This window comes from Euleptes europaea, chromosome 18 (assembly GCF_029931775.1).
Source record: "Euleptes europaea isolate rEulEur1 chromosome 18, rEulEur1.hap1, whole genome shotgun sequence".
Taxonomy (NCBI): domain Eukaryota; kingdom Metazoa; phylum Chordata; class Lepidosauria; order Squamata; family Sphaerodactylidae; genus Euleptes; species Euleptes europaea.
The window spans coordinates 1517331-1544658 of record NC_079329.1 but is presented as its reverse complement, the minus strand read 5'-3'; the positions used below and the strand labels follow the sequence as shown (position 1 = coordinate 1544658).

At 49.6% G+C, this 27328-nt stretch overlaps 1 protein-coding gene across 5 annotated transcripts in view; it reads left to right on the top strand.

Moving 5' to 3' along the window:
* The first annotated feature begins 850 nt into the window (after positions 1-850).
* DLG4 (discs large MAGUK scaffold protein 4) overlaps positions 851-27328 on the top strand; it is an 85441-nt gene continuing 58963 nt past the window's right edge. For 3 of the 5 annotated variants that reach the window (XM_056863513.1, XM_056863509.1, XM_056863506.1), the window contains exon 1: positions 851-964. In XM_056863513.1, coding sequence (XP_056719491.1) covers positions 935-964 — 30 coding nt within the window. In that variant the 5' untranslated portion in view covers positions 851-934. The remainder of the gene's footprint in view (positions 965-27328) is intronic. The other 2 variants (XM_056863512.1, XM_056863515.1) reach the window with 2 other exon arrangements.

Sequence of the window (27328 nt, the reverse complement as noted above, 5' to 3'; positions counted from 1 at the left end):
TGTCTCGCTGTCTGTCTGTGCTCACACGTCTGTGTGTCAAGAGAGACGTTCTTATACATGCCCGAAATCACTCTCCCCCCCTTCTTCCCCTCCCACCATCAGCCCTTCCCCTCCAATTTCAGTCTCTTCTGGTGCTTGGAGAGTTAACCTCCGGTGACGCTGCTACCTCCACACACCGCCCACCTCCCTTGCTGGTTGAATCCTTTCCAGTACTGTAGAGGTTAACCTTCTCTCTCTCTCTCTCTCTCTCTCTCTCTCTCTCCTCCCTCCCTTCCTTTTTTCTCTTTGTGCCCCCTTCTCTTCCACCCCCCCCACTGTGGGTGCTCCATATTCCTCATCCCTTTTCCCCTCCCTCTGATGGGGAACAGCCAGAGGCTTCTGCCTCTCTCCACCAATTCCCTTCCCAGATCTTAGAAGGCAAACCTCTTCCTGGCCTCCCCCCACCCAGCCTCCCAGCCTCTCCCCCCTCTCTCCCCCACCCCTCTTCTCCACCTCTGCACCTCTCCCCGGCTGCCCATCTTGGAGGGAGGAAGGATTCTCGGGAGCCGCCTGCCCTCCTCTCCACCATCACACCCCTCCCCTTCCTTTTCCACATTCTGTCACTTCCCCCCCACTCACCGCAAGCCTCTCTCTCTCTCTTCCCCCCTCCTTCCCCTTCCTTCTCTCCTTTCACACACGCTGCCTTCCCTCCTTGCACACTCGCACAGCCTGCAACAGCCTTCTCCCCCCCCCCGCTCAAATGTCAGTTTCTGCACCCTCAGGGAGCACCAAAGGGTAGTTGGGGGGGGGGAACGCAAGGGCAACGGCACCCCTCCTCTGCATCAAGCCGAGGCTACCCACGAGCAATTGTAAGGGGGCGAGCAGTAACCCTGAACCCCGGAATATCTGATGTTCTACAGACCTTTCCCAGCTAGGTGCTTGAGTCAAGGAAGGAATGGACTGCCTGTGTATAGTCACTACCAAGGTAAGATTGCCACGTTTGGGGAGGAGGGGGTGGTGGTGGATTTGTGTCCGTGTGCCTCCTAACTGTGGGCAGTTTTGCCCACCTCTGCAAAGAGCGTGGGGTGGGGGGAAGAAAGCTGTACGGAGTGAGGTGTGTGTGCACGGAGGGTGGGGGGGCAGACAGAGAGAGATGCTGTTGCTGACTTGGGTGGAGTGAGACGGCTCGGCACGGCCAGGGGGCCGAGGTGGTCCATTGGTGATGCGTGAGGGGGGAGAGATGGGAGACCGCTGTCGCTAGAAGTGGGAGGAAGACTTCAGAAGCCACCCCCCCCCCATTTAGTGAACAGTTTCCATGGAGCTGGTGATTGCGTGGGTTAAGGCTGTTTAGGGTGATATGGGGGAGTTATGGGGCTGGCGGCGCTTTGGCTGGGGGTAGCATCCGTCCCTATAGATCTGGGGGAGCCGGAACTGTCCGGGGTGCTGGAGCACGGGAGCTGGCCCTGGTGCTGAAGCCCCGGCGCTGTCCGGGGTGCTGAAGGCAGATGCCGGAGGGTTTGCGTTCTGTAGAGCTTGCGGTGGCGGTCGATGTGTTCATGATGGTGCGGGAGCAGTGGGCACAGCACCACAAGGTGCAGGTTTCTGTGTGTGTGAATGTCACATTACAGAGATCCAGGGGTTCGTGGGACTGGGACTGAAAGGCACCCCCCACTCCTTCCTACTTGGCAATAGAGGGGTCCCTGCCACCGAGGTCTCAGGAGAAAGAAGCACACTCCATGATGAGGGGAAAGAAGGGCTGAGGACCCTTTGCATTTGACTGTTTTCCTAGCAAGCAGATCAAGTGCTCTGCTGAAGAAGGGAGAAGACTGGAGGGGGGGGCAGGGAGGGATGCTTTTGCACTGTGGTCTTGGTGAGGCGATGGCCAAGAAATCTTGGTGTTGATCCAAGTGCTATGGGGAGGTGGGTGGACCGTGCTAATAACCGGGGGGCGTTTGGTTGTGAAGATAGTGTATAGGCAGGGCTGAGGAGGGCTGCATGGTAGATTTGGGCCTTGGTGGACTTGCCAGGGTCTCTCTGGAGTTGGGTGGGGGCTGCTTCCTTCTGTCCAAGTGGCAAGGGTACCAGGAACAACAGGGAAGGAGGCCCTGCTTTTCTGCTGTAGGTCTCTTTGAAATGGGATAGCTCAGACTGCTGTCTGCATTCCCTACTGCCTCCCAAGGCCTCTTCCAGATGTTCTCTCCAGCTTTCCCCTGGCTTCCTTTTTGGGTGGGTGTCATGGAGATCTTCAGGCCTCATTTGGGGCCTGGTTGGATAGGGTAGTGTTGGACTGGACTCTTCTTCCACCACCACGGCCATGCAGGTGCCCTTTCTCTTGGGCACTGTGCTAAGAAGCCCTCCCGTAGGCGCCTAGCAATGGCAAGTGAGTGATTCAGTGGGGTGAATGGGAGAGGGATCAGGGGCCTGTCTGCGCCAAGATGGGTGGGAGAAAGAGGTTGATTTTGAACACCCCAGGGACAGCCAGGAGATGGGGCATCTGCCGAGAGGCCCCCTGCTCATTTCTAGGTGTTCAGCTGTTCACAAACTTTCATTACTTCCAAGGACAGGAGATGAGAGAAGCAAAGAGCATCACCCAGGGCAAGTGTGGAATGCAGGGGCTTAGAGAAAGCAGGGTGAGAAATTGTCTCCTTTTTAAAAAAACAAAAAGAAAATCTCTGCATTTGGTTGCTGTCTGCTCCATGGAAACCTAGAGCAATTCCACATCCCATCGGGCCTTTGGAAACAGAATGATTCAATCCTGATTAATCAGGGTGAGGCGAATGCTTAATTATGAAAGAAGGCGAGGGGGAGGGAGTGCGTGTGGGTTTCCAGGGGTGCCCAGCGAACAGGTGTTTGCTTCAGACTGGGCAGGCTTAAATGGTAGCTGTTCTGTGGGGTTCTTGGGAGAAGAAGGGGGGGTTGGGAGCACATCACAGAGGTGTGTGTGTGGGGAGAAAGGGAGCCAGAAATAGCACAGAAAGGAGCCATTCCGTTCCGCCCGTCAAACACACGCAGTGCGTGCTAAATACCACACTCAAACTGTACATGAATGCTGATTTCAGTGGGGTGGGGGTTGCCTTGTGTGCCTGGTAGGAACTGGTGGTAGAAACTGCAGTGGTTGTCAGCTTCCAATTGGTTGGAGAATTGGGGGGGGTGTTAGAGAGGTCTAAATGGGAGTGTCGGGTGAGGAATAGGTTTTCCCCCATAGACTCTTGCTTGGAGAGAGTCAAGTAGCAGGGTATGGAACTGAATTGGTACAGTACAAATTGAGAGGGGGGTAGAATGGGGTGGAGGAGTTTGAATTTTGCTGTGAAACATTAGATGATGTGTAAATTGTTACAGGACTTTGTGCAAGGGGGAGTTTGCTATTGGGGACTGTGTTTCAGTTGGGGTGGCTTTCCAAACTGATGGGGGGGGGAGTCAGCAGGGTCAGGATTTGGCAGAGGCCTGAGGTGCCCCACATTTAATTTGGCAGAGGCCTGAGGTGCCCCACATGTGCCTACAATCCCTGTTAGGTGAGAATGGAATGCATTTTTAAAAAAGTATATTTGAGGTGGAGTCGAGAGAGAGAGCAAGAGCGGTGTGCATTAGGACTTGTGCTATGAGCACTAATTAATTTGGGGATGCCGAAGCACGGCTTGCGGCTCAGCAGCAGACCCTTCGTGGAAGGAAGTCGTTGGCAGGGGGCTGCCGTCCACTGCAGAGAGCCTCCCCCCTTTCCATAAATTGCCCAAACCCGTTAATAATGGATGTGGGCTGCGAATGATTGATCGGAGGCCTTTTCCTGCAGCGAATCCGCCTTGGCTTTTACCGGATCTTCTCAGGACTGGCCTTGAATTGGTTGCTGGATGGGTTGGGGGGGGGGATAGAGGAAGGTTCCCCATGAGGTTTATTGAATGGCTGTTGGCTTCCTTCTTTCCTGAGATCCAGGCCAAGGAGGTGACCGCAAGGCTACCTCTTTGGTACCCGCTTGTCATCAGGTACCTGAAAGATCTTGGCTCTTCTGGAGAGCAAAAATCCTTCCTTCAGCATTTAGCACAGAGAACTGTCTCCAGCGAGGGGCACGTGGAGGGCCAGAGAGGACTCTGGGGGCGTTTTCATTCATAGATTTTTGGTCCATGGTGTTGAGGTGTGAAGAGCAGGTGATGTGGGTGGGATTGGGGGTGGTTCCTCCTGGAAGGTGCTTCCTGCTCTCAGTTCAGGATGCATTCAGAGCAGCATCTGGATATATTTTTTCTGGTCATTGAGTCTGTTAGAGGGAAAGGGAAAGTTCTTTAGTGGCCAGAGTGGATTTTTGCCAGTGTGCCCCGAAGCCTGGAGATGGCAGTTTGGAAAAATCTAGACCGTGTATTTTATTTTTGATGAGCTTCTGTATTGCTTTATAATTTTGATAGATTTCCCCCAAAAGTGGTTTGTGGCCAAGTTAACAATAATTGTTAAACCATTAAGGCAAACAAATCACAATGCAAGTATAATAGGAAGGCCGTACAATGCATATCTAGGGGATCAGGGACACAAAATATTTTGAAACCTAAGAGCTGAGGTGGAGGAGATTGTGTTGAGCCTGTGAACAGGCCTTATATATCCTGGCAGTGTGGCCTGGCAGGGGCTGCCCAAGATCTCCGGAAGAGAGAGGTTTTCCCCATCACTTGCTGCCTGAGAGATCCTTGAATGACAGGTGCCAGGAATTATACCTGGGCCTTCTGCCACTGAACCAGGGTCCATGTCTCCCCACAAAACCATACCAAGCCGCCCGACACCGAGTTAGCCCGTCCATCTCAGTCTGGCCTACTCTGGCTGTCAGCCGTTCTTCAAGGTCACAGCAAGAGAAGGGTGGGGTCTTTCCCAGCACTTGGGACTGTTTTAGTGGAGGCTGCCCTCGGGACCCTCTGGTGCCAAGCAAGTGTCCTGCTACTGAGCCAGGCCTTGTCTGTCTCCCTCAGGCTTGTCCCTTGAGGTTGGCAGTGGCTCTCTAGGGTCTCCCACAGGGAGGGGTCTGCATTGCTGTCTTCTGCTATCCGGGATCCTCTAAGTGGAGACCACCGCTGTTGAGCCAGAGTTCTGCCTGCCAAGACTGTGCTCTGCCGCTGAACTGCAGTCCCTCCCTGACTAGGCCTGACGCTCCAGGTGCCCGTGGCTACAGGTGGCCTGGATTTCCCCCTCTCTCTTGAAAGCTTATCGTGGTTAGGTGGCTTTCTTGGGCCAGGTGAAACAGTTACGGTGTGGGGGGGAATGGTCCCCACAGTCCACTTTGTTTTCTCCAGGGCTCTGAATGTAATGCACCCAAAGGGGCTCACCTCTGCTGCCTGAGGGAGGGGGCCTCGAACTGACATGGCTGCTTCAGAGGCGGTCACTAGAGTGTTTTTAGAGGTGCATTTTGAACCTTTTTTTTCTGGAGCAACATAGGAAACGGTTGCCAGGTATTGTGTGTGTACAGGTAGGAATGGTGTGTTTACTTTTAAATCCTCACAGTGGGTCAGTATTTTCAGTAGTACAGCTAAGGACTCAAAAGACATTTTCCGCAGTTGGGGAGGAGGGTGTCTCCCCAAAAGATTCTGGGCGGTAATTTCTACATAGACCTCTAGAGGCTTCTTCTGAGAAAGCCGACAGAGGCATAGCAATTTCCAGAGAGGCTCTAGAAGACCCAGGCCGGCTCTAGATATTCTGGTACCCGAGGCAGAAAATCCCAAACTCCCCTTGTCTTCCGCTTTTGAAGATGGGACACAATCCACCGGGAAACGTAGGGGAGGGGCCGTGGCTCAGTGGTAGAGTAGCTGCTTGGCATGCAGAAGGTCCCAGGTTCAATCCCCGGCATCTCCAGTTAAAGGGACTAGGCAAGTAGGTCATGTGAAAGACCTCTTCCTGAGACCCTGGAGAGCTGCTCCCGGTCTGAGTAGACAAGACTGATGTTGATGGACCAAGGCATCAGTATAATGCAGCTTCATGTGTTCATGTGATATTCACCTCTGTGAACCCTACTGAAATGTAGAGAGCTGCACACCTGTAAGGCAATGAGGGTATGTTGCAGTTTTGGAGTTTGGGACCAATATAGAAGAAGGATGACTCTCCCCCCCCACCACCACCACCACCACCATGCTGCCCACAGGCATGTATTCCTTGAAAGAGCTGGCAGTCCTTTTGTAGCAGTGGGAGGGGGGAGGCTGACATCTGGTTGGTGGGCGTCACTTCCGTGTGTGTGTGTGTGTGTGCATGTGAGTGTGTGCGCGTGTGGGACACGCCTGTGTGGCTCCTGCCATTGATAAGCCGGGATGGGAATGAGTCATCGGTGGTGGTAATGGTGGTGGCATGGTGTGTGTGTGAGAGAGAAACTAAATATAGGAGAGACATTGTGAACCAGGAAAATGCTTCCGTGATGCTGTGAGCAAACGGGGGTTGGCCTTTGGCTGCCCCCACACAATGGGTGGGTGGCCGGGAAATGTGTTAGACCCAAGAGTGGCTGGGGGGGAGGGCTTTTTGTGAGGTTGGGAGGGGTAGAGGGGAGGCTACAACAAACATTACCTGAAGAAGAAGAAGAAGAGCTGGTTTTTATATGCTGACTTTCTCTACCACTTAAGGGAGACTCAAACCGGCTTACAATCACCTTCCCTTCCCCTCCCCACAACAGACACCCTGTGAGGTTGGTGGGGCTGAGAGAGCTCTAAGAGAGCTGGCCAAGGTCACCCAGCTGGCTTCGTGTGCAGGAGTGGGGAAACAAATCCAGTTCACCAGATTTGCCTCCGCAGCTCATGTGGAGGAGTGGGGAATCAAACCCAGTTCTCCAGAGCAGAGTCCACTGCTCCAACCACCACTCTTAACCCCTACACCATGCTGGCTGGGGGCATTTCCTTGGAGGCTGGGGTTCTGGCTCATTTTTTGATCCCAGGCACATCATTTTAGACCATAGCACCATTCTTTATTTGTTTGCTTCATTATACCAAGACTTTCTCCCTAATGGTGACCCAAGATGCGCTCCTCTCCTCTGTTTATCATCATAGACTCATAGAGTTGGAAGGGACCACCAGGGTCATCTAGTCCAACCCCTGCACAATGCAGGAAATTCCAAACTACCTCCCCCCCACACCACCAGTGACCCCTACTCCATGCCCAGAAGATGGCCAAGATGCCCTCTCTCTCATGATCTGCCTAAGTTCATAGAATCAGCATTGCTGACAGATGGCCATCTAGCCTCTGCTTAAAAACCTCCAGGGAAGGAGAGCTCACCACCTCCCGAAAAAGCCTGTTCCACTGGGGAACCACACTAACTGTTAGAAAATCCTTCCTAATGTCTAGATGGAACACTCTGTGGTAGTTTATGCTGAGCGTGTTTGACCTGCCCAAGGTCACCCAGCGAGCTTCCATGTCAGAGTGGGGATTCGAACCTGGGTCTCCCAGATCCTAGTTTGACACCCGAGCCACTGCGCCACACTGTTTGGCCTGCACCCTGCACCTGGGAAGCCAACCCCACAGGTATGGAAGCATACAAGTAATTAGGTTTGCATTTATTGGATTTATTTATATTCTTTGTTGGAAACTTCTGTGGCCTGCTTTTCCTGTTGGGTCCCAAAGCTGGGTTGCCGCAAGACCTTACCATGTAGAACATATAACACAATATTTAAAATAGCAGACCAATTCAAACCAAAGCTACCCCGTGGAAACGTCAAACCAGCAATCTCCAATGCACTGAAATATTAACCGGTATTATAAGCTTTTTACTAAGAGCAACTCCGACATTCAGTGGCAGGGGGAAAAATCTTTTAAAAGGCCTCCAAATTAAAAGGCTATCTTCCACAGCTGTGGAACAGCTGGGGGGGGAGAGAACTGAGCCCACACAGCCCTCCCTGAGGAGCACGTTCCAGGGAACATAGATAATGGCCCTCCTCTCTATCCGAGCTCTGTGCCAAGAAAAAACTGGACCCGTATAGATTATAGGAAGCAAACAAATCTATACTCTCTTCACTGCGTAATATTATTTTGCTTTAGCTAGTGCATGGGGAAGGGGGAGTAGAGGGTTTCGGAGTGTGTGGAAGCTCCCAGCATTCAGTTATAAATGCACCCTTCCCATTTCCCCAGCGTGCACTGGCTCCCCATTCCCAGACTCTGCTTGTGCCCTTTTGAGCCACTCTGGGCTCCAGAGGACTAGCAGCTTGGCTTCCAGAAAGTCCTGAGAAACTGCCCTTGGGTGGGGTGTTGAATGAGCCTGCAGCTCTTCTCCCATCTTCCTCAAAGGAATGAAGGGGGTCTTCACCCTCTTCCTCTGCCCCCTGACCCTCGCATTAAACCCTGTGAGGCAGGTCAGGTTGAAAGTGACTGGCCCAAGGTCACCCAGTTATCTTAATGGAGAGTAGGGATTTGAACCCGCATCTCCGCAGTCCTAAGCCATCAGTATAACTGCTACACTATGCTCAGAATATTATGAAAAATAGCTTGCAAAATTGTAAAAATACAAACTGCAGTTTAAAAAAAAATTAACACTAAAAGCAAACTGTGACCAGTGATTTCTCTCTACTTTTCTGCTTTCCCCCTTCTTTACAATATATTTTAATGTGTAACATTTACACACTAAAACAGTTAGATTTGAGTCCGTATCACCTTAGAGACCAATGAAATTTTCAGGATATCTGGCGAAGGTAACTTTGACTCTTGAAAGCTCTTGCTGCCAACCAAGACAGCTGCCTTCTGAGACACATGAACATAGCAGGCAAATAGTTCCAGTGTGCTTTTATTATCGTGTCTGAAGGCATCTGGAGTCCAGGAGGCCTGCTGATGAGAAAAGCCAAAGCCAGCCGGAAGGGAGAGACCCCAATCCACAGGTAGCGGAAGATCACCCCAGGAATGATGCCCAGGGCATCTCCAGTTACCATTGCCTCAGTTCTACCTGTCTCTGCTCAACACCCCGCTGCCGATCAGCGTAGACCAGCAGTCTTCATTCCTTCCAGACCTAGGGCCTACTGAGCTACAATCCTAGGACATCACAGTCATGTGTCAGGAAGAAGGGGCTCCAGAGTTATGGCCCACAGGGATGTCAAAGCTGTAGTCGGGGGCAGTGCAGAGAGAAGCCAGAGGGCCCCACAGTCCAGCAGCAGTTGAAAACCCCTGGGGCAGGCACATAGATCAGTGGCCTGGCTCTCTGGCTCAGGTGGCTTCATATACTTGGGAGAGGCTGCGGCTCAATGGTGGGGTGCCTGCTTTGCATGCCGAAGGTTCAGACCCTCCCTGGCAGCACTTCCAGTTACAGGTTTTGGGGTACCAAGGGGAGAACTCTTCTGTGCCAGAGGCCTCACATTCAGGGAGCCCAGGGAAGGTACAACCCAGCTGTTGTGGGTCATGGCAGGGTTCTTTAGTGGTGCTTGCGTGGTTGGTGGATTGTATAATTATGAACATGTGCTTAAAAACGTAAGTCTGGGGACCACATTGGCTCCAGAAGATATATACAGCGTGGTGTAAAGGTTTATGTTGGACTAGGATCTGGGAAACTCAGGTTCACATCTGTACTCTGCCCCGGAAGCTTGCTGGGTGACCTTGAGCTAGTCACATATTCTCAGCCTAACCTACCCCACAGGGTTGTTGTGAGGATAAAATGGAGGAGAGAATGATGAAAGGCCCTTGGGTCACCACTGGGAAGAAAGGTGGGGAGTAAATAATGTAAATAAATACATCTGCTCATTGAGATGACACACGTGATTGGCTCCAGCCCCAGAGGTTGGATCCCAAGGATTCATTACACTAATTTGGGCGCCTCCCCCTGCATCAAGGGAAGGAGTTGCCCTCACCTGGTCTGTGGGACCCAGCTCAAGGGCTAAGACGTGGCTTTTCTTAGACTGACACAGGTCCAGAGAGGGCAATGCTTTGAGTGGTTCAGGCATCTTTGCTCCATTTTATGTGCTTCGGAGCGCAAGTTTTGGCGTTGCTCAGATCTCCTCTTCAGCCAGTTGCCTGTTAGTTTTATGCAGCAGCCACTGTCTGAGCTGAAGGGGGTCATTTGATCATCTCCGCGGGCTTGGGTGGCAAGCTTTTGAGGAACAAGAATGAGCAGGGGGCTTCCAATGTTGCTGGACACCACCTGGGCTAAGAAGTGTGGTTTTTACGTTGCCGGGGTTCCAGTCCCCCACACCCAAAAAAGGAACGCCCCAAATTAAGTCTGATATGAAATAGTCCAAGGTTCTCTACTTGGAATTAAAATATGCAAACATAGCAAATAGGTGCACCTTTAGAGGGCCGAATAATTCATTTTTGTTGCAGTCGTCAGCCGTTCAAAGAATGTGGGATTTGCCTGGAGAGGGAGTGGTGGGGCAGAAATACGGGTCTGTGTCCGGGACTGGAGTGGGAAGGGTTGTTGGGGTGGGGGAGACAGTGTGCTCCCTGGGCTCCAAGCCCCAAACAAACATTTTCTTTCCAATCTAATGGACACACTTTGTGTGCCTGACCGCTTCTGTGCCGGGCTCAAATCAACAGGCAGAGCTTTGCAGGGACGGGAGCACTTCACCTGTTGGGCTTGTTGTTCAGCAACTCGGGCTAGGTCCCCCGCAACTCAGACAAAAGGTGTCGGGCTCTTCAGGATGGGACCCCCTTCCTGCTCCACTTGGATGCCTGTACTTGGATTCCCAGAAGTATGCCCTTCCTTACTCCCCACAGGCACATGACAATTCTTGGTTCTGAAGTCACAGAGGAAAACACTCTTCACATGTTCAGAGAAAAGTACAGGGGATCTATGGTCTCTGTGAAGAACATTTCTGATAGGGTAGGCATGTTGGTCTGCAGCGGAAGAGCTGGATTCAAGTCCAGGGGCACCTCAGATTTTCAGGGTACGAGCTTTCGAGGGTCAAAGCTCCCTTGGTCAGGTACCTCTCTGGTCTCTGTGGCAGCCGCAGGGCATGGGGGACGGCCGTGGGCTCTACTCAGGCTGTGTGGCTTTGCTGCCCCTGCAGGGCAGAGAGGGGGTACCTTCCTGGTGGGGGTGGGTCCCTCAGGGAAATGAGAGATTTGCCCAGGTGCCATCCCTTGGTGTGGCTGGCATCGCAGTAGCCGTCTCCTCTCCAGCCCATGCCACCTTTATTGGTGCCCTCAGGGCCTGGCGGTAAGCCCGTCTCTCCAGTAGCCTCATTCCTTCTTATGCAGTGCCCAAGGTGGTAAAACCGTGGCCTCTTTCTGCCTACAAGGGACTCAATCCAAAAGTCTCCCTATACTAAGCCTTGCAGACCTCCTCTTGTGGAACCCTTATGGAAAGGCAAATCCACCACAGTGGGCTCCCCCCACCCCACCCTCGGCTTTGGTGTGCAGAAAGAAGAAGAAGAGATGGTTTTTATATGCCAAGTTTCTCTACCACTTAAGGAAGAATCAAACCAGCTTACAATCACCTTCCCTTCCCCTCCCCACAACAGACACCCTGTGAGGTAGGTGGGGCTGAGAGAACTGTGACTAGCCCAAGGTCACCCATCTGGCTTCATGTGGAGGAGTGGGGAAACCAGCCCGGTTCACCAGATTAGCCTCCACCGCTCATGTGGAGGAGGAGTAGGGAATCAAACCCAGTTCTCCAGATCAGACTCCACTGCTCCAAACCACCACTCTTAACCATGACACCACGCTGGCTCCTCAAAGAGCTTACCTCAAAGACTTCAGGCTGAAGTGGGATTGGGGCCCCTTGCCAAAGTCCCTCCCAGAGGTCTCCAGGGTCTGCTTTCCCCACCGGTTTGTCCATCTTCCTGCCCCCCACCCCATCTTCCTCCTTTCTTCCTCCTCAACAACCCCCCATTCTCTCTCCCCTCAGTCCTCAAGCACCGTGTCCCCGCTGAACCCCACGCCGCCTCCACCTCCCCATCAATCTCTGCTGCCATCTGGATGCCATGGCAACCAGGAGTAACAAGAGTGCAAATGTGTGTGTGTGGGGGGGGGGAGATTATTTCAGCACCAGACCCCTCTGTTCCACTCTGTAGTCCTTTCAGCCCCACTGTTCCTTCCTCCAGAGCCCCACACCAGGTGTGTGGGGGTGGGCCCTTGCCATCCGGTGGTGCTGAGCTCGGGACCGAAGTCCTGCCAGGCCTCACGCCTTGGTGTCAGCTTCTTCACAGGCAAAGGATCCATCTTGGGTAGGGTTGCCAAGTCCCTCTTCACCTCCGGCAGGAGGTTTTTGGGGCAGAGCCTGAGGAGGGCAGGGTTTGGGGAGGGGCTACGATGCCATAGAGTCCAATGGCCAAAGCGGCCATTTCTTCCAGGTGAACTGATCTCTATCAGCTGGAGGTCAGTTGCAATAGCAGGAGATTTCCAGCTAGTGCCTGGAGGTTGGCAACCCTAGTCGGAATTCAACACCTTGAATGGCAAGGTTCACTCTTTGGAAAAGTTTCTAGTCCCTGTGCGTCACAGAAAAAGTTGCAGGCGTCTCCATGTCTTCACTGTGCTTTGGAACTCTTGAGTTTGGGGAGGGGGTGTAAGTTTGATCACACTGTATGCTAATCCTGCCCAGTGGCTTCTGGGATGTTTCAGCCTTGTCTAACTGTGCTGGCGGGGTAGTGGAGGCCCCGGAGGACCGAGTCTGCCACGGGCTGTGCCTCTACCTGGCATGGCTGCATCCCCTCCCTCTGGCCGAGTGCCATGCAAAGCTCCTCTCTGCTTGCCCCCGAGCCCCACGCTGGCTTCTCAGTGAGCGCTTCCGGGGGTGAAGGAGAAGACGATGGACTCTCAAAGATCATGCTTTGCCTCAGGGCTGCAATCTTAAACTGCAGTTATTATTTTGGGAGATCCTTTTGTGACCGTTCCCTGTAGCAATAAACCAGTGGAGGGGGTTATTTTTACACCTGCCAGTAGGGGATAGTCTGTCTCCTGTTAGTGATCTTAATCTAAATTAATGGAATAACTGGCGCTTCAAGGAAGTGTTTGACATTATCTGGTTATCCTTACACAACAACCCAGTGAGGTAGGATATTATATATTGCAGATGGGTGAGAGGAGGCTTAGGTTGAGAGAGCATCTTTCCCAAGTAACTCATAGCAAAGTTGAGGGCTTCCAGGTACGCAGATGAATCTTCAGTTACATTTATCCAATTATCCTTTAAAAGTGAGATAATCGGCTCCATAGTAAGTGGGCAAAAACGCATGGTCGCTTTATCATCCTTTAATCCCTGTTTTAGCCAGGATCAAACACACATTAGGCGAAACGCATGCGTTCAATCCTGGCTGAATCCTGGCTGAAACAGGGATTAAAGGAGGATAAAGCGACCATGCATTTTCTCCCAGTGTTTGTGTTTGTAAAAATACAGACCTGTTTGCAGTAGGGTTGCCAACCTCCAGGTACTAGCTGGGGATCTCCTGCTATTACGACTGATCTCCAGCCGATAGAGATCAGTTGCCCTGGAGAAAATGGCCGCTTTGGCAATTGGATTCTATGGCATTGAAGTCCCTCCCCAAACCCCCCCTCCTCAGGCTCTGCCCCCAAAACCTCCCACCGATAGCAAAGAGGGACCTGGCCACCCTAGTTTGCAGGGTCTGCTCAACCATACAGGCCATCCAAGTGCAGCGTTTAAATGTATTTATTTATTTTACATATTGCATTTATCAACTGCCTTTCTTATTGAGACTCAAGGCAGATTACAATATTATAAGAGTGTTTGGACGCTACAGTGGGTACAAAATGCTGTAGCCAGAATGCTGAACGGCACAAGAACTCCGGCTATGTCAAAATCAGCCCCTTTGTCTTGGGCAGAAAAAAGTCTGCTCTCTACGTCCACTCTACCCCTCGGCCTGTGCCCCCCTTGGGTTGCCAACCCCAGGTTGGGGGATCCCTGGAGATTTGGGGGTGGAGCCTGGGGAAGGCAGGGTCTGGGAGGGAAGGGACCCTAGCAGGGTGTAATGCCATACCGTCCACCCTCCAAACCAGCCATTTTCTCCAGGGGAGTGTGGAGATCAGTTGTAATTCCAGGACATCTCCTGGCCATTCCTGGCCATCTGAGCCCCTCTGACCCAACTGCCTGCAGCCCTGTGGCCTCCGCAAGTGGCAAACTCTCTGGGGCCCCTGAACCCCAAAAGCCCCCGTAGCTCCTGGGAAGTAATGACATTCAATTTCCCCTGATGGCATCTGTCCTTTGGCCTTAAATGGAGCTTGGAAACCCCTCCAGGCAGGGGGCCAGGCCTGATGCCTCTTCATCCCTGTGTGGGAGGGACTGTGGCTCAGTTTGTAGAGTGTCTGCTTGGCATGCAGAAGCTCCCAAGTTCAATCCCCGGTATCTCCAGTTAAAGGGAACAGGCAAGTAGGGGATGTGAAAGACCCCTGCCTGAGACCCTGGAGAGCCACTGCCGGTCTGAGTAGACAATACTGACTTGGATGGACCGAGGGTCTGATTCAGTATAAGTATAAGGCAGCTTCATGTGTTCATGTGACCCTTCTGCTCAGAGCTCTTGCCAGTTAAAGAAGTCCTGGTCAGTCAATGGAATGACTTTATCTATGAATAGAGTGGAATCGATTTCAGCCTGCCCAGGAATAAAACCAAACCATCCTTCTGTTGGGGTGGGTGGAGATACTTGTTCCTTATTTTCTAAATGATGTGCATATGTATGGCTGCAGGCACCATTATGGAGGGGGGTTTGCCTCCGTTAGAAGGGCACCAACCTGTCATCCACAGCAGGCTATTTCCTGAAAGTTCTGCATTAAAGATCTCCTGCCTGATCAGTTGCAGAGGAGCACCTAAGTCGATCGGAAGGGTTTTAAAAAAAAGATCTAATAAATCCTGAGGCTTTGTGGCTCACTTAGGGTTGCCAACTCTGAGTTGGGAAATTCCTGGAGATTTGGGGGTGAAGTGTGGGGAAGAGGGGTTGGGAAGGAGGGACCTCAATGGGGTATAATGCTGTGGAGTCCACCGTCCAAAGCAGCCATTTTCTCGGGGGGAATTGATCTCTGTAGTCTGGAGATCAGTTATACTTTCAGGAGATCGCCAGGCCCTGCCTGGAGGTTGGCAAGCCTACTCAGCACCCCTTTCTAGATTCGGTAGCCTGTGCCTCACAGGTGTGTTCCCTGCCTGTAGTCAAGGGCTGAAAGAGCAAATGACATTTACAAAGTTAATGAAGCTGAAAGATAAAGAAAATTCAATCTAATGTTTACCTTTAGATGGCAAAATCTCTTGGGACAGGGTCTTCTGCTGCCCTCCGTCACGGCTTGGGCACTTTAATGGCGCCTTTGCTAAATAATAATAGTAATCTATCACACAAAAGAACACCGATCTTGGTTTTAATTTTCATACGCTATTTCCATGCAGATGTTTTGCTGCACTTCCTTACAGTTTTCAGGAGAATCCATGTAATGTCCTCTATTTGCCCTACTTCCATGTTTTCCCCAATTTACTGTGATCTTTCCCAAACCTGGTTTGGGATGATCTTTATGGGTAGATCACAGATCAAAGCACCTTTTGACACTGTGTGGATGGGAGCGTGTGACTTTTTGCTGGTTTTGCCCACATTGACACCATATTCCTTGCCTTAGCATGTGCAGTGGCCATTTTTACCACATACACCCCAGAGGAATTATTTTCATGTTTTTTGGGGGGAGGGGGGAGTATCAGGAATTGTTAGATCACTTCAGCATTGTGGCAATCTATTGCCACAATCTCCTGTTTCCTAGCTTTTATTTTTAAGTGTTTCTAGTCCTTTTTTGGTTAAGGTTGCCAACCTCCAGGTAGTAGCTGGAGATTTCCTGCTATTATAACTGATCTCCAGCCGATAGAGATCAGTTCACCTGGAGAAAATGGCCGCTTTGGCAATTGGACTCTATGGCATTGAAGTCCCTCCCCTTCCTAAACCCTGCCCTCCTCAGGCTCCACCCCCAAAACCTCCTGCCGGTGGCGAAGAGGGACCTGGCAACCCTATTTGTTGTGGAGTTATAAGGAGAAAGGTGGAGGTTACTAATTTCCCCTTCTATCTCCACAATGAGAAATACAGTGAGGAGCTGACTGGGCTTTTCATGTCTCTTGACAATGAGGTTCCTCTGAAAGCCCCAAGAGATGAACCACCATGCAACTCTATGTGCAATTGCTCATGTAAAAGATGTTGCTTATTTGTGGTTTCTGAAATGCGTAGTGCAGCTGACTTCCAGGGATCCCCTAGGGTTTGTTTGTTTGTTTGTTTTATTTATAATATCAAAATACATAAAACCTCAGTCCTCAACAGGAAGGTCATTCATGGCATAGGAGCATAAGAGCATCCTTGTTCCCAACTGACTCTTCCTTCCTTGTGCAGCTGCAGGGGAGGTGTGGGTGTCCTTGATTCTCACAGGGTGAGTTCTGAGGGGGCTGGACTCCTGATGCGTCCTGGGAACGTGCCCCCTTGTTTAAAACCCTCCCAAAAGGCTCTGCTCAGAGTTCCATCTTGAGGGGAACAAGTCTGGCACCTGGCCAGAGCAGAGCTTTATCAGTGGTGGCCCCAGCATCGCAGAATCCCGCCTATCTCTCATGCTTGCTATGTTTTAGAGGCCACTGAAAACACAGGTGTCTGTGGGTGGTGCTTTATTTATCAACAGGTTTTTGTGGTTGGGGATTCTGCCACTGAAAGGCAGGCAATGGATTTGTGGTAGATGGGAGGGGCTGTGGCTCAGTGGTAGAGCCTCTGCTTGGCATTCAGAAGGTCCCAGGTTCAATCCCCAGTGTCTCCAGTTAAGGGGCTAGGCAAGTAGGTGATGTGAAAGACTCCTGCCTGAGACCTTGGGGAACCATGAAGAGGGGCTGTGGCTCAGCAGTAGAGCATCTGCTTGGCATGCAGAAGGTCCCAGGTTCAATCCTCCAGCATCTCTAGTTAAAGGGACCAGGCAAGTAGGTGAGGTGAAAGACCTCTGCCTGAGACCCTGGAGAGCTGCTGCTGGTCTTAGACAATACTGACTTTGATGGACCGAGGGTCTGATTGAGTATAAGGCAGCTTCATTGTGTGTGTGTGTATATATATATTATGTCCTTTTTGATTTGATTAGTTTTTGAATGTGTTTTTTGTCTGATTTCCTTGTGAATAACTTTGGGAACTAGCAAATGAAAGGGGGTATCAAAATGTTGCATACTGAGGTGTTTTCCTGAAACAATTATGTTTGTGTGTGTGTGTGTGTCGTTTTAAACATGCAAATTATATTTTGGGATTTGATTCCCTTAAAACCTATCTTTTAAATTCACCTCTTTAGACATCCTTTTTAAATTCGTGGTGACAACTTCAACAATAACCTGTGCCTTTTTTATTTCTTAAATGACAGCCCAGCGAAAATTATCTCTTTGAGAATTTACATGTTAATGAATAGGAAATGCCAGTATAAGAGTTTGGGGAAGCAGACAACACCAGTCTCACAAACACCCTAATGAACTTTTAATGCCAAATTCGTTACTGTCAGAGAGAAAGACAAGAGCGTGTGCCTCTGGCATGTTCAACATCTGGGGTGTTTGGTGAACAGGTGTCTTGAGAGAGGGGATCCTCTCGCAAGTGTTTTCCAGAGCTGTGCTTCTCCTTCTAAATGAGACCTTCAGGTAGGGTTGCCAACCTCCAGGTGGGACCTGGAGACCTCTCAGAATTACAACTGGTCTCCAAGTGATAGAGAACACTTCCCCTGAAGAAAATGGCTACTTTGGAGGCTGGACTCTAGGGCATTATACCTTGCTAAGGTCCCTCTCGGCTCTGCTAGGGTTGCCAACTCTGGGTTGGGAAATTCCTGGAGATTTGGGGGTACAGTGCCTTAGAGTCCATCCTCCAAAGGGTAACATCTCTCTGTCATCGGGAGGTCAGTTGTAATTCTGGGAAATCTCCAGCCAGCATCTGGAGGCTGACAACTCTACAACCCCCCAGGCTCCATCCCTCAGATCCCCATGAGTTGGCAACCCTAATGCTCATGCAGGCTCAAAAGCACCTGCCGTCCCCCTGGCCTGGCCTCAGTGGACAGAACTCCAATGGAGCACAAGGGCTCTGTTCTCGGCTATCCTGGCTAATTCTACGGGCAGGCTTTTGGCAAGTCCACTGGTGAGTCACACTTGCATCTACAGACAAGTTACGTTCTTGTGAGATCTTGATTTTTGTGCTGCTTTAACATTTTGATAAGAGCCACGTGGCACAGAGTGGTCAGCTGCAGTACTGCAGTCACAGCTCTGCTCACGACCTGAGTTTGATCCCGACGGAAGTCAGTTTCATGTAGTTGGCTCAAGGTTCATCCTTCCAAGGTTGGTAAAATGAGTACCCAGCTTGCTGGGGGTAAAGACGACTGGGGAAGGCAATGGCAAACCACCCCTTAAACTGCCTAGTAAATGACATGTTGTGACATGACTCCATGGGCCAGTAATGACCCGGTGCTTTTTTAACGTTTTGATGCCAAACTTCCTGCGTTGTCCTGTTGTAACCATTTTCTCCAAACTGTCCTTATTCTTGGGACCAATGTGCATGGGAGTCAAGCTGCCTTAGTACTCTACTACATGATTCCAGACCTTTTGTATGCAATTGTCATCTTTGTTCCTGAAGCTATAATAGAAATGTATGTGTTTATACAGTCCAAAGACTCCAAAATCCATGATTCAGGGCAATTATAAATTATAAGGTTGATGGAAGGGAAGTACAAGCAAAACCAGTTTAAAGCTGAAATAGGCAGGAAGATCTTGCAGGGAAGAGCCAGTTCTCAGGGCTGGGGAAATGCAGCAGATAAAGGAAATGTTCCATACATGCTTGCTTACTCGCAATGCAAATATGCTCCCATGTGGGCCTTCTTCACTTCAAAGGATCACCTTCCACGCCTCTGCCTCATCTTGTTCATGCGATGCATTCAATGCAGAGGTTTGAAAGAGTCTTTTTGGAAATTAATTGCCAGCTGCCTTAAGTTTTCGCCCATCCAGAGAAACATGGCTTTGTGATGGTGCTTCCTAATCCTTTCTTTATATGCCCAGGTGCGCTGAGTCTCGCAACACTCAGTGGTTAGATTGGGAAAGACAGAATAGAATTGTCACCCTTCTGTGTCCGTTGGGGCGTGTGTGTTAAGTGTCGATAAGTTGCTTCTGACTTAATGAGAACCCTATGAATGAATAACCTCCAAGACATCCTATTGTTAACAGCCCTACTTAGGTCTTGCAAACTAAGGCTGTGGCTTCCTTGATGGAGTAAGCGTGGTTTAGTGGTTAAGAGTGATGGACTCTAATCTGGAGAACCGGGTTCGATTCCTCACTCCTCCACATGCAGCCTGCTGGATGACTTTGAGCCAGTCACAGCTCTCTCCGAACTCTCTCAGCCCCACCTACCTCACAAGCTGTCTGCTGTGGGTAGAGGAAGGAAATGCAATTGTAAGTCGCTTTGAGATTCCTTAAGGAAGAGAAAAGTGGGGCCTTCTTCCTCTTTCTCTTTTCCTGCTGCCTTCAACTTTTCCTAGCATTATTATCTTTTCCAGTGACTCATGTCTTCTCATAATGTGACCAAAATACGACAACCTCAGTTTAGTCATTTTAGCTTCTAGGGTAGGGGTTAAAATTAAATCAAAAGAGTTTCCATCTAGACATTAGGAACAATTTTCTAACAGAGCGGTTCTTCAGTGGAACAGGCTTCCTCAGGAGGTGGTGAGCGCTCCTTCCCTGGAGGTTTTTAAGCAGAGGCTAGATGGCCATCTGTCAGCAATGCTGATTCTATTACCTTAGGCAGTTCAGGAGAGGGAGGGCACCTTGGCCATCTTCTAGGCATGAAGTAGAGGTCTCTGGAGGTGTGTGGGGGAGGTAGTTGTGAATTTCCTGCATTGTGCAGGGGGTTGGACTAGATGACCCTGGTGGTCCCTTCCAACTCTATGATTCTATGATTCCTCAACCTTTTTAAGCCTGCAAGCACATTTGGAATTCTGACACGGCATAGTGGGTGTGGCAGCAAAATGGCTGCCACAAAATAGCTGCTGCAGGAGGTGGAGCCGGCCACAAAACGAGGGCCGCAGGTTCACTTTAGTCACACCATGCAGATCTTTGTGCTGTGGCGGCAGCTGCTGCCAAAGCAACATTTTCTCCTGAAATTCTCTTGTCTGGGGCATGTTCTGGGCTAAATTTAAAGCCAGACTTCTCTCTAGATGCCTTGGAATGTTTTGAAGTAAACAAGTACCTCTGAGCATGTGTAGAGCATCACCCTTCTCCACTGAGCTACTGCAGTCCCTCTGGCATCCAGAGGAGGCGGTCTCTAAGCTTGTTTGTGCTCCAGCAGAAATTAACCATGATAGGAACAGATCCTTTACTTTCTCAGCTGGGTAACACAGCCATTCTGGTGCTGGATTCAGTTTTCAGACTTGCGAGTCAAATTCTGATCTCCCTGTTGTGTGCAAATGCTGCTGCTGTTCCTATGAAACAGTTCCTTTCAGTCTCAAACTGGTCCTGCTTGTGTTTGGGGGACAAAATAGTGGTGGCAGACAGTGAGATTCTGTTAAGTTGAAGTTGGGTTTCTGTCTGCAGATGGCTGTGGTCAAGTAGTTCCGTGTTAGTCCGTTGCAGCCAAAAAAACCCACAATGTCTTGTGATCCCTTAAAGGCTACTGAACTTTCCGTGGCAGAAGGATGATGTGAGTCCGTTTGCATTGGATATCTTTAAGGTGCCACAGGAGTCCTGGAGAAAATGACCGCTTTGGCAATTGGACTCTATGGCATTGAAGTCCCTCCCCAAACCCCGCCCTCCTCAGGCTCTGCCCTAAAAACCTCCTGCCGGTAGTAAAGAGGGACCTCGCCACCCTACTCCCCTTTGGTCCCAGGTTTGGCTGGGTTCATTCATTCATTCATTTGAAACATGTATTTGTTGTCTTTCTTTCTCACAGAGCTCTAGGCGGCTTACAACAGAGGTAAAATGCATAAAGTAAAATACATTAAAAACATAAAAGCCAACATTTAAAATCACACTTCAGGGCTACTAGTAAAATTAATCAAATGCAGTCCTAAATAAAACCATCTTTGATTGCCTGCTAAAGATTGAAAGGGAGGGGGTAGGTGCATCTCCCTGGGGGGTTGTTTTGATACCTACACTGATTTAGGCCTCACTCTGTGTGTGTGTGTGTGTGTGTGTGTGTGTGTGTGTGGCTTGAAGCCTGTTTCAAAACCGTAGAGAACCATGCTAATCCATTGCTCTAAAAACAAGAATCTTGTGGCACTTCAACAACTTGCCCATTTATTGTGGAGTCTGGCCAGACGCCGGAGGGGATGAGCTTACAGCATTATAAATAATGGGCTGGACCTGTGCAAAACTGCATGGTGGAGTGGTTAGAGTCTTGGACTAGGATCTGGGAGTACCAGGTTAGAATCCCCACTCTGCTGCGAAAGCGTACTGGGTGACCTTTGGCCAGTCACACACTCTCAGCCTAGCCTACCTTACAGGGTTATGGTGAGGATAAAATGGAGGAGCGGAGAATGATGTAAACCGCTTTGGGTCCCCATTGCATAGAAAGGTGGGGTACAAATGAAGCAAATGAATTCTACTAGAGCTCTTGCACAAGAGGAAATACAAGAAAAAGATGTCCGCTAAGACAGACATACCACGTTTCTACTTGCATTTCTGTTTGTGCAAACAATTTCTGGGCACTGTAGTGTCTAGGACATGGGAGCTCTGGTTGTTGCACAGGAACTTTGTGGAAGCAGACCGGTGCTAAGTCTGTTTATGTTTCTGATTGCGCATGGCTGGATCCAAGCAAGAGTTTGGCACTGATATTTTTTAAATGTTTGTAAAATATGAATTTCTGCATTTGATGGATGGAACTAGATTCCTTATACAGCATAAACCAAAAAATCTACAATCTCGTGACCTTAAATAGCATGACAATAATTTTGGAAATATAGTCAAAAGATTTTTATTGGCTGTTATTGCAATATAAGCCACCAGTTCAAATATGTGATTTTAAAATAAAATAAAATACAAAAGTCAACATTTTTATTCCAGGGGATCCTGGAGCAAAAAAGCATTGGTGAGTGTATAAAACTTGCCTTCTGATTGGTGGAGTGAAGGGGGCATTCTTCTGTAACATGTGAATTCATGACTGTGTGTGTGTGTTTGGAGCTGTGACACTCAGGAAAACTTGCTTGATTCGAGTCCAGGAGCATCTTAGAGACCAACAAGATGCACCTCGTTTTTTTTTTGTCCATACATGCTTGGGTTTTTTCCTTCCTTTTCAGTGTATTTCACATAATGTATATGTATATAATAAAAGAAAGATTTGTTTTATATCTATTTTATGTTGTTATAACATAAAAGTGGCATCATTTTAATTAATTTAATTCTAGCATATTAAAAAATGTTATTCTTCTATTATATTTGTAAGCTGTAGTTATTTATATAAGTCAGTAGAAAATAGTCCTGTCTAACTTAAACTGAACAAAGCAGGTGATTTTTCGTATCTAAAACAGGGTGGTATAAAAAAAACAACATGTGACCACGAAAATAAGATCATAACTGAAATGGACTTAGAAGGAAGAGATATTATAATGGCTCTTAAAATTTGAGGAGACAAAGAGATTCTAAAACGTATAAATATGAGAAATAGGCGGAGCTTGTTAGAGGAAAGTTTCATTTTGTGGCCTTTTGGCTAACATCTTTCCTCTCACTATTTTTTGCTGCAAAAAATAATTAAAAATCTCTTGCTTTCAATCCTGAGGTTAGGTTTCTTTTTATTCAAAATTTAAATCTGTTTAAAAAAATAAATATTTTTATTTCCAACATCTATATTATAAGTGTTTTCTTTTTTTGGTTGAACTGTTTTACTTCTGGGTTTTTATACATGTATACTGAAGTTTTCTAACTTGTGTTTGGAGAAATTTGTTTGCTTTTCTCTCCCCCCCCCCCCTTTTGGTTTTTGCCTGTTGTACCCTTCTTTCCGGTGTTGTTGTGAGAGGCTACACATCTGTGTGAGGCTACACATCTGTGTGAGGCAAAAATTGTCTTGTCTCTGTGATTAGGTGGTGGATCTGGCTGTGAGCTGGCACACTTTTGATACAGCTGGGCGGTTATCTCTTGCCCAGTGGAGTTCCTTATGCCACAGATCCACCTCTTGGCATTAATCCTCTGTTAGTGGTACAAATCAGTACAAATCAGTTCTCATGTTACATTTGTGGCGGAGATGGTGATAATGACGTCCCCCTCATAAAATCTTGTGGTTTCTGGTTATATTTTTAACATCTTGGTGGTTTCTGAGCTCGCTGCTAAAAAATTCTTATGGCCCTGCGAGGACTGTCAACAGAGACAGGTGTTTTCTAGGAGAGAGACAGCTGGTTTGTGTAGACAGTCACCATGTGGTCTTGCCTGAACCACGTCAGGTGCACGGTTGGGGTGGGGTCAGTTGGGAGCCTCCTGATCTGAAATTGCAGGGGACAACTTTTGATAGGGCAGCTTGACAAGGAAAAACCTTCTGCAGGCCGCAGCTTGGAAAACTTTGAGACAATTGGAAAATCACACTCTGCCCCTGCCCTTAGTGGCCTCTTTTATTTTTGAAGCCTGCAACTTTTGTGAACTCACTGGCAAGGTTCTGATAAGGTCCAGACCAGTTCAGAGTTTGAATAGAGCTGGACCCCTTCAGTCCCAGAACCTATTTCCTGGTGCATAGTCCAGTCCTAGGACATGTGAAATAATTGCAAAGAGTGCCCCCCTGTAAAGCCTAATCCAGGATCAGAAATTCAGCTCTTGTTCCAATGGCATTGTCAGTTTCAGAACAGAATTTCTTGTAGGAAAGTCAACTTTACATTTGCACAGAACACTTAAGAACATAAGAAAAGCCCTGCTGGATCAGACCAAGGCCCATCAAGTCCAGCAGTCTGTTCACACAGTGGCCAACCAGATGCCTCTTCTTTGGGCAATTCTCTGTACTGCATCAAACTTGTTCTTCTTTGGAGGGGGGGGCTCATTGTGTGTGCGTGTGTGTGTGTGTTTTATTTCAGTAATGATGATGTATTTCAGCACCTGACCTCTGGAGCATTTCTAAACTCTGGAATTATAAACAATGTGAAAATTCCTTTTGAAACAAATTGGAACCTTTGGCAGGATGCAGAGCTGTGGGCCAGTAGCATATTTTTTAGATATGTGGCGTGTCACTTGGGTACAAACTCTGCTGTCCAACCAAACCAGTCCACTGAGGCTCAGAAAAGTGCTGCTTCAGCCCAGGATTCCAGGGCTGACACTTTTGTGTGCTGCAATAGGAACAAACCAACCCAAAAGAGTTTGGTGGCACCTTAAAAACTAACAACTATCAGCACACCATTTTAAGCAACACAGATAAAGGGTAGAATTAGGGGTGACGTTGGCCAGAGAGCAGGGCAGCAAAACTGCTCCTGATAACCCTGCAAGAAGAGAGAATATCTCTCTTTAGGATAGTTCCCAAGGGCAGCCGTGTTAGTCTGCAGTAGAACAGCTCCATTCGAGTCCAGGAGCACTTTAGAGACATTGGTTTTTGGGGCAAGAGTTTTGGGGGCAAGAGTTTTTGAGAGTCAAAGCTTTGTACCTGAAGAAGGGAGCGTGGTGGACTCTCGAAAAGTTAATACCCCCCAAAAATCTTGTCAGTCTCTAAGGTGCTCCTGGACTCGAATCAATATGTATCCTTTTGCCTTCATATCCTGTGTGTGTGTATACTTGTCCGGTCCATCCTTTGCAGCAAAACAGAGGAAGTCTTCCTTTGGCACCTTCAAGATTTAAGGTGGCTGACACTTTTGTGCGCCCAGTTCCTCCTGGGCTGACTGGCAGGCTACCTGGGGTGCCACATCACAGATGGGGGGGGCTCCTTTCCCTCCCTCCCTCCCTCCCTCTCTCCTCAGGCTCTCAAATGCAGCTGCTTCTGGGGTGGGACCACAACTCTGCAGCTTCATAAGGAGCACAGAGACTTGATGAGCGAGATGCAGGAAAGGGCCCCTGGAAACCCACCCACCCCCTGCCGCCCTGTTCTCCCTTCGCCCCTACCACCCCCTTGGCTTCTCTCTCTTTTAAAAAATCTCCCCTCCCTCCAACCTTTGGCCCCCAATGTTTTTTAAATAGCAAACCCTTTCTCTTTATTTTTTAAACTGCATGCCACCCCCCAGCCCTGCTCCATGCAGGAGCCTGTCGCCATGACAACCCCAGAGCCCTAGTGGCTTGGTTGCTAAGCAACCAAGAGACAGCAAGGCCAGGATGGATGGAGGAAATGCATCAATGCGGATGGAGGAGGGAGAACAAGGGTGGATCCCACCCCCTTTGTGTGGGGAGGGGAGACGGCAGGGGGTATTCCTGGTCACCCTGCAATCTGCTTTTAAGGCCTCTTTGGGTGGGGTATGAAAATGGCTTTTCCAGGACTGAGGGAGAGGTGGAGGGGGAAAGTCCCCCTTGGGGCTGAAAGAGGGGAGGGGCCATGGCTCAGTGGCAGAGCATCTGTGTAACATGCAGAAGGTCCCAGGTTCAATCCCCAGCAGCATCTCCAGTTAAGGATCAGGCAGTAGACAATGGGAAAGACTCTTTCTGCCTGAGACCCAGGAGAGCTGCTGCCAGCCTGAGTAGGCAATACTGACTGTGATGGACCAAGATCCTGATTCAGTACAAGGCAGCTTCACAAGTGTTCAAACAGGAGATGTGTATTTTGGCTCTTCATAGAGAAGCATTGTTGGCATGGATGGGGAGGGCGGACCCTTGAAAATGGTGGCGGGGAGGCTCTGGTTCTTGTAGGAAAGAAAGTGAGGTTGGGGAGGCAGGTAGCCCAGGTAAGAGAGAAACCTTCCCTGGGCCATCGGTTTTCCTGAACTTATGATTCTCTCTGGTATCAGAGGAGCAGGCCTATTATAGTAGGTGCTGTGGAATACAGGCAGGACGGTGCTGCTGCAGTCGTCTTGCTTGTGGGCTTCCTGGAGGCCCCTGGTTGGCCACTGTATAAACAGACTGCTGGACTTGCTGGACTTTGGTCTGATCCAGCATGGCCTTTCTTATGTTCCCCTCATAAATGAACACATAAACATCTGTGCACATGTTGCAGAGACACAAGCACTGGCTTATAACCCCCTGGCTTTCTCTGCCTCTGTCAAACACAGGACACACAGATATTTCTTTGGGCAGGTAATCCAAAGATGTCATGGGAGGTTATAATATTCATTCATTCATTCATTCGAAATATTTATTAGCCACCTTTCTCCCTTGTGAAACTCAAGGTGGCTTACAATGTTGAGCAGCTCTACTTCCTGCTACTTGAACACATGAAGACATGAAGCTGCCTTATACTTGGTCCATCAAAGTCAGTATTGTCTACTCAGACCGGCAGCGGCTCTCCAGGGTCTCTGGCAGAGGTCTTTAACTTCACCTCCTCGCCTGGTCCCTTTAACTGAAGATGCCGGGGATTGAACCTGGGAACTTCTGCATGCCAAGCAGAGGCTCTGCCACTGAGCCACGACCCCTCACACATTTCTCCCCTCACACAATGAAGCCTTGTGAGGTCGGTCGGTACTTGAGTACCTGGAGGGTGGGGTAGAGTAGAGCCGGAGGCTGGGGGAAGGTGGCTGGCGCAACACCACCTCATGAGTTGAAGAAGAGATGGTTTTTATATGCAGACTTTCTCTACCACTTAAGGGAGACTCAAACCAACTTACAATCACCTTTCCTTCCCCTCCCCACGACAGACACCCTGGGAGGTAGGTGGGGCTGAGAGAGCTGTAACTATCCAACTGGCTTCATGTGGAGGAGCAGGAAACAAATCCAGTTCACCAGATTAGCCTCCGCCGCTCATGTGGAGGAGTGGGGAATCAAACCCAGTTCTCCAGAGCAGACTCCACTGCTCCAAACCACTGATGTTAACCACTACACCACGCTGGATAGAATAGTTTACATAAAATAATCCTGAAGGAGGAAGACTGTTCTCCTTTATTAAGTGGCCAATAATGTGCCCTGAATAATTAAGAAGAAGAAGAGTTGGTTTTTATATCCGGGGAAGGCCTCAGCCTCTAGGCCCTGTGGTTGGACCTCCAGAGGAACTGATTGGCCACTGAGTGAGAAGACTGGATGCTGGACTAGACGGGCCACTGGTCTGATCCAGCAGGGCTGTTCTGCTGTTCTCCTGACACCCCCGCCCCTTGTGGCATTGCTGGCCTGTGGCTGGTGTGGGCTGGCTGAAGTTCCCGCTGCCTGGATGGTGGTGCAGGGCTGGCTGGGCCTGGACCAGCCAAGGACCTCTGTGGCTGCTGCCTCCTGCTCCCGGAGGGGCCGGCGGCAACGGATTGTCCTGAGCCCGTGATGAGCACAGGCCAGGCCTGAGCAGAACCTCTGGCTCCCATGGCTCTCCTGTGCCAGGGGAGCCACGCCGCTCACCTTGCTTCTGATGGTGCACCTGGTGGGCCAAATGGGCCTCTTCGGGGGCTATGGGATGTGCTGGCCTCGAGGAGCGGTTTCCTCCTGTGAGAGATGTTGGGGGGGGGGGTTGTTCTGTGGTCA